The sequence below is a fragment of the Dioscorea cayenensis genome, chromosome 18 (assembly GCF_009730915.1).
Source record: "Dioscorea cayenensis subsp. rotundata cultivar TDr96_F1 chromosome 18, TDr96_F1_v2_PseudoChromosome.rev07_lg8_w22 25.fasta, whole genome shotgun sequence".
Classification (NCBI taxonomy): Eukaryota; Viridiplantae; Streptophyta; class Magnoliopsida; order Dioscoreales; family Dioscoreaceae; genus Dioscorea; species Dioscorea cayenensis.
Window position 1 is genome coordinate 15604269 of NC_052488.1, and position 8048 is coordinate 15612316.

Sequence of the window (8048 nt, forward strand, 5' to 3'; positions counted from 1 at the left end):
TTTACACAAATATTAAAACTACCATTAAAGCTCTTAAACTCTAAAAAAAAAAAAATTATGATAAGACATATATATCTTTGTTAGAGTTATTTACTCTTGTTAGTGTACACACATCTTTTAACATAATAATAAGAGCAAAATTAGAAAAAAAAAAATTAATATTTATAGAACTCTTAAATGTGATAAATAATTTGATTTTTTTTCAATATAACTGTTAATATAAAAGGGAGGGAGTAAGTGTTTATGTAAAAATTGATTATTTATAGTTTTCTTATGTGCATTCAAGTGTGTGTTTGTGGAAGTGTTTCTACGCTATAAAGTTTTCATTCTAAAGCACCGTCAAATTTGAAAAAATCGAAGGAAAAAATAAATAAAGATCATGTTTGATATAAGAACGTATTTAATCTATAATTATAATTTAAAAAAATAAAAAAAAATGAAATTATTATACACTTACAAACATTTTCGGACAAAATGTAAAAGAAACCCACATTAACTAATCTAGCTAGCTTCATGTTCAAAATGTTCAAACTGTTAGTAAACTTCAATATAATTAAAATGAGTTAGTAATAGCCACAACTTTTTAGAGGGATTCATGTTTGAGATCTGTGCTTCATTGCCTCATGCATGATCAAGCCTTATTCACTTGAATTTGCATATTATTATTATTATTATTATTATTATTATTATTATTATTATTATTATTATTATTATTAAAAGTGCTTGCATATTCTTCTAAAAATAATTTATATCCAATATATCTTAGAAAAATCATATTTATTTATATGCCCAACCAAATGCTAAAAAGCAATTTTTTGTTTAAATCTTAATAAATTTTTTAACCTTTTGTTTCTATTTGGACTCAAGTTTGGTAATTAATGAATTTTTAAAATTTTGATTTTAATATTGATGAAATTAAAGAGTGACATAATAAAAATTCTCTCCCAAAACATATTAAAAAGATTCTTTTTAACTCTATATTTTTTTATATCCGGCCCATTTACACCACAAATAAAATCTAAGTAAAAATTATTAGAAAAAATATCCATGCTATTGATATAAAATCCACTATATCAATAAGTAAAAAAAACATTTATTCAACCCAAATTAAGAAATTTTTTAAAAACTGTCATAATAAATCTTAAAAAAAAAAAACTCTCCCTATAGAGTTTTAGAATCCAAATTTGATTCAAACTTCTTCAATTAATTCAATACTCTCTCTCTCTCTCTCTCTGTGTGTGTGTGTGTGTGTGTGTGTACAACTTTAGCTAGGTTTGACTTAGACTAGAACAAATCAAGACAAAATATGACATGCGTGACAAATTATTCAACTCATTAGCAAGCATTGATGCAAAAGAAACACGTGGCCAAAAGGCACCCTGGTTAGGTGGTTAGCACTTAGCAACATTAATTCTAAATCCCTTGAGAAAAAGAAAAAAGTGATAAATATTCCAATTTTATGTAGAAAAATTAATTTTATAGTAGTTTGAATCCGATGCATACCTCAATTAATCCAAATTAAACATTTGTGAGGCATTAACTCCAAGCAGTCGTTTGACTAATATGGGGATTTGTCCCTTTGTAATACTATATATATATAAAAGTTAAGAAACACATGAAATTGAAACACACTTTCAACATCACTTTCTTCATTGCTTTTCCCTTTTAAATATTAATTTTATATGAATCAGATCTCCTAGCTAATATTATATTATATTAAGAAAGAATTAAGATTCCATATATGTTATATTTATAATAACAATGACAACATTAATTAACTATGTCTCCACATTTTTTTCATTTTACATGTTTTGTGAGACTTGAGATCATTAGAAAACGAGGTTTGATAGAATAAAATATATATTGGATTCAAAGTACTTGAATCATAAGCAAATAAAAACAAATTCGAGGGAAAAAGAAAACACGGTTTTAAGAAATTGAGCCCACACCTTGATAACATGTTAAGTTGAAACCATAAGAAAACTCCACAAAAGGATTCAAACTAAGTATTGTTCTTAATTTGTTGGTCAAGGGATGCTTTGTCTAACTTTATTTTTATCCTGCATCAGTACTGTTTTATACTTAGATATTCATAAATTTCAAATGATATTTTTCTTATAAGAAACATAGGTTGATTTAGATCTCTCAACATTATAAATTCAATCAACAGCCTTTGAGTCAATTGGTATAGGGTTCCTTGTATAGGATATTCGTTTCGGAGAGGACCCGAGATCGAACCTCATGTCCTACGCAAGGTGAGAGCATGTGGGTCGGCATTGAGCATTGCTCCCCACACGAGCACGTCCCTGGATTCTGGTGCTTGTCATCTTTATCAAACAAAAAAATTATAAATTCAGAACCCCTAAAATTTAGATTATTATTAAGAATATATTATAAATGTAAATAGAGTAACAAGAATAGAGAGCCAGAGTGATTACCAGAAACCCTGTAAAATTCACCTCTTCTTCTTCTTCTTATTTCTCTCTTTTCTTTCTCTTCTCTTATATCACAAATTATACAAATGAGGGGGTATTTATAGGGTTACAAGAGTTGAATGAATGGCCAGGATCGATTTGATCCGAGGTCCAAAATACCCTGGTTGGTGGAATAGTAACAGTACCGGGTTCACCTCTTGTCTCTTTTCTAGATGATGTTACAGTAACGCCGCCTGCTGCTACAGTACCATCCATTATATAATATATATTTATAACAATTATTTATTTATTTATTTATTTTTGAATTGTATGAATTTATTCGTTTTGTTTTCTTTATACAACCGTACAGTCGATGTCAAGAGATACGAGACATTTGCATAAGTTCACATTAAATGAAAGGCTGATACATTCGAAAGGTAAAATAAATATTTTAGCCAAAGAATATTAAAACAAATAAAGTCACAAAATTTAATTCAGGGGCTGTTGCTTTAATCCCAATGGAGAACATGAAAGTCTCTGGATCTCTTTATCTATTTTTTTTTTTTTTCGCTATAAACTATAAACTCTAAATATTTTAATACATAATTTTTTTTTATTAATATGCCACAACACCTTTTATTTAAAGAATTGTCAAAAGAACAGACGGATACGGAGGTGCACCAGTTATGTTAACTTACAGAGCTCCTAAAGAAATCCCTATATTCTACAATCCTATAGAACATTGTTTCTCTTACATGGGACCCACACCCATGTCTATGATTAATACTGAACTAAAATATACATTACATAAACAGTATTATTGGGGGAAAATTTTAAACTTTTGCCTTCTCTTTACACTCTTGTGTCATACCACTGCGCTATACAATTGTTCACATTATAATACACAACTTATATATTAGCTTAAACTATAAATACACACATTTTTTATTATCTTAATTAGTCTAAACTATAAATATTATAATACTTCGGAAGTAAACGTTCTGACTCAACTTTGTCCAGCCACTGCATCTTTATCTGTCAACCAGTTTTATATAATCCATCTCTCAGACCTGAAGAAAGCCATCACGACCAACCACTCTCTATTCTTTTATATATATATATATATATATATGTAATGGCCCTGCCAACAAGTACTGATTGGCAAGCTTGCATAGTTCTTGAAAGACTTCATTCAAAGCTAAGTGAAGGATTATTGCATCTCTTCCTTCTTGGAAGGCTTTCATTTTTGTTAAGAAGAGAAAGACAAAGACAAAAACAAAGGAAAGAGAAAGAAAAGAATGGTTGGTTTGGTGTCTCGCCAAGGAAGACAACTACAAAGATACAACTCCAATGGCTATCGTCTCGTTGTTGGGTATGTTTACGTACATATATATATATATATATAGATAGATCACCTTTTCCTGTATATGCAACTCATTCATTCATTCTTCCTTTATATATATACAAACCTTAGGTTATATTAAGATAAGGATAACCAAAAATGTTTATTCTCACCCCAATAATAGATATTAGCTTACTATTTAGATAAGCGGAGCCAAAAAAGCTTTGATAATCTTAGCTTACATGCTAACCTTTGCTCATTTTCAATGAATTTTAATTTATATTAAGACTAAGCTGAACCAAAAGGACTTTAGTAACTTTAGCTCATTCTAACACTCTTATAAACCTTAGCTTATATTAAAAGAATTTTAGGAATTTATCACATTCTTTAGTAAACTTCAACTTATAGTAAAATAAGCTTAATCAAAGTAGTGCTTTTAGGAACCGTAGCTTATCTCTTTAATTTACTCATTTTGTTGTTGTTGTTGTTGTTGCTTTTTTATATTTTATTTTTTGGGGGTTTTTCCAGATGTATTCCTTACAGACTTAAGAAGGAAGAAGGAAAGATCTCTGATGATGAAGTGTTGGAAATTTTAGTGATCACCTCTCAAAAGGGCCATGGAATGATGTTCCCAAAGGTATCATATATATATATATATATATATGTATGTAAGTTTATTTTCATACACTTGAAGCAATGCAAGCATGAATTAGGATGAATTAATCTTTTTCTACTTATATTATCCACCAATTGCAATGCATTATTAATGTTGATATATATATTGACCTTAATTTGTAATAATAAATAGGGAGGATGGGAGATTGATGAGAGTATGAAACAAGCTGCATTCAGGGAGGCAATGGAGGAAGCTGGTGTAATTGGAACTATTGAGGTTAGTATCTCCATTTCATTCGGATTGCCGTGGATTAAACTTAAAAATTCAAAGGGTGATTTATTTTTATTTTTATTGCCTTTGGAGTTTGGAATAACACTTAATTTTTTTTTCTGGTCTTATAAAAGATGATTAATGTTTCTGTACTTAAAAAAAAAAAGGACAGTTGCTTGCAATGCTTCCAAGTTTGAATTGACTGACTCATATAAAAATTAATTAAATAACTTATATTTTATTAATAAGATAATAGTATTTTATGTTTTAAGAGATAAAAGTATCTCTTAAAACATAAATAATATTAATTTCACTTCATATATATATATATATATACATATATATTGAAATGTTTTTCATTTTAATCTGTTATTAATTTTATATTAAAATAGTCAATTTATTTGGCATTAAGGTCCATATAATTAATTTTGTTTGTTCTTTAGATATATACATATAATTATAATATTTTAGAAGTCATATAAACATTTAAGGTATTTAGATGGTTACCCAGAAAAAGTTTAAATTTCTATTAGTGGAAAATTAAATCTTTAATAAATACCGACATTTATTTATTTTAATTAAATTAATATATTTTTAATAAAAAAATATGATATTTTTATTGCAGTGTGATCTTGGTAAATGGCTTTATAGAAGTAAAAGAAATAACAATTTTCACGAGGGATTTATGTTTGGTTTGAATGTAACAAAAGAACTATTACAATGGCCTGAAATGGACACTCGCAAGAGGAAATGGGTAAGAATAATTTAATTTCTGTAAATAAATTTAGATTAATATATATATATATATTTCATGTAATTAAAAAGCCAAAAAAATAATATATTATTTCTATTGTTTTGCATTATTTATAGGTAACAGTTGAAGAAGTGAGGGCAGGGTGCCAACATCAATGGATGACAGAAGCATTGGAGAGATTGGTTGCAAGTCTACCAGTTCAAGTAGATATCAAAGTCCTTAAATCATTTAGAAAAATAGATCATGTTTCAATGTAATTAGGTCAACCAAATAATGTCGTTCTTGAAATATATATTTTAAGGTTAATGTAATGTCCCACATAATTATTAGCAACAGTGGAGCATTCTTTGACAAGGTTAATTGCTCCGTGTGTAATCCATAAGAAATTTAGCCTTATTCCTCTGAAGATGGCATTACAGCATTCCAAATGAGCTACATAAAAGTAGTAGTAACAGATGGTAACTTTTTCTTCTCATTTGATTTGCTGTACTGCAACCAACAAGTATCATGAACTCCATTCTCAAATTCAATATGCTAGCCAGTTAATTTACTCACTTATGGCATAGCTAGTGAATTTTATAACATGAGTGAAGGAGGTGCTCAACATCCTCTTGAACCATGCCACAAAAAACATAAAGAGTTGGTTAACCCAGATTTCAGGCAAAAAATTAAAAATAAAAAAATAAATATAAATAAATAATTAAATTAAATTAAAAGTAGCTATTCTTCCATGTAATGCCAACCACAAGAAATTTTTTTTTCCATGAGCCACATTTAATTTTCAAAGATTATCCCAACCATTACATAAATAATGTCTCGTGTCTCTACTAACCATAAAGGAGTATACAACAATAGAGATTCTATTGCTATTAGATGAGGTGAATTTGGATCAATATATCTCTGAGTCATGGCTTTAACTTATTGCCAAGAATATATTTCAAACCGTCCAGATCCCAAGCTAGGAAAGTTAGTTCAACGTTGATAGGAATTTTATAGCACTAGGGATATTCAACAAAAGAAGTGTTGTTAGGATTGATGGATTGAAGCCACATATACATGAGGTCTAATAACTATAATAGTTTTGCATAACACCCTAAAGAATCATGAGCACTTGGGAGGTATCAGGAGATCCTAGGCCTAATCATGCCATAATTAACTTTGAGGATGTTAACCTAAGAGACATCCTTGGAATTGAGCAAATTAGGCATTTATTTATTTATTTTATTTTATTTCTATCAATGCAACTTTAGCCATTTTCTGATTTTAGACCTAATTAAATCCCCTTAGATTTACTAAGTGTAGTATCGCTCCAACTAACCAAATAAAGGATACCACTCTTGCCTAAAAAAAATTCCCATGTACTTTGGATATGGTCTCTTGGGCTATAAGGCTTGTTTGGATTGGCTTAAAAAAAGTACTTTTTTTTCAGTTTAATAGAAGGACTTTTAAAAAAAAATGCTTCTTAGAGTAAATTAAATACTTTTTTGTATTTTATGTTTAGATAAGTTAATGCAACACTACTTTTATATGTATGAAGTTATTTAGATGTGCATTCTTAAAAGGACTTTTTCAATGTCAAATTAATAAAATAGGTCTTCATTGAAGTTATTATAATACTAATACTAATATACTAATATACTAATACTAATACTAATACTAATAATACTAATTCTAATAATAATATTAATGCTGATACTAATAGTACTACTAATACTAATGTGAATACTAATATACTAATACTAATACTAATAATAATAATAATAATAATAATATGTGATGATAATAATGATATAGATAGTTGTGTGTGAGAAAGATTCGGAAATTTTGTATTTCACTAATAAGGTTAACTTAGTAATTTCATGAGACCACAAAACAAACTTCTTAAAGTGATCCAGCACGCGCATATGTGACTGCAGTTGTGACTATGTCGACAACACGGCAAAGCAAAGTGCACACCAGGCGAAAGTGTTTTTATAAGTTAAGTTCTAGAGCTCAAAACAGTCCAATCAAACAACCCTTGCCTTATATTTGGAGATGGGGGAGGTGGCTAATAACTAGTCCTGGGGATGGATAACAACAATTATTGATTAGAATAACCATGCTAGCTCTAGATAAATGCTTAAGATTCGAGGATGCAATAGAGTTGGTAATTTTATCTACCATATGCTGGAAATGGGACATTTCAGCTCTAAAATCATGCCCGCAAATAGGTGACATATAATTTGTAATTGAATCATGCTCTTGACAATAAGAACATCATCGACGCCATAGATGATTGAAATTGCAAGAAGTCTATGATCAAAATTGAGGGATCATTTGAGCTCTGACAAAGTTTAACAGCAGAACAAAGTCGTATACCTTCTATTGACCCAAAATCATCATAGAGACTTTCCAACTGATTTAAAAGATTGAAACATGATTGCGTGTGTTGAGTGCGTGACATGAAATAAAGCCACTTTACTCGACTAATAGTTAGTAAGATACTGGTCTATTAACAGAATCTTAAAACTATAATAAGTGACCATAAGAAATCAACTTATGTAGTAACTAATTTAGGCTTTTTCTTTTTCTTTATCAAAGCCATATATGTATTTCCTCAAGATTCAGGGATGAAGATTGAGCATGGGTATATCAAACATGCTTCTGAACTCC

The 8048-nt window shown here is 28.9% G+C and overlaps 1 protein-coding gene across 1 annotated transcript; it reads left to right on the forward strand.

Moving 5' to 3' along the window:
* Positions 1-3582: 3582 nt before the first annotated feature.
* On the forward strand, positions 3583-5756 carry LOC120282624 (nudix hydrolase 4-like). The gene is made up of 5 exons (XM_039289460.1): positions 3583-3786; positions 4285-4393; positions 4565-4648; positions 5268-5396; positions 5513-5756. Exons 1-5 carry the CDS (start codon positions 3713-3715, stop codon positions 5651-5653), a joined length of 537 nt encoding a protein of 178 aa, XP_039145394.1. The 5' UTR covers positions 3583-3712; the 3' UTR covers positions 5654-5756.
* The last annotated feature ends 2292 nt before the right edge of the window (positions 5757-8048 follow it).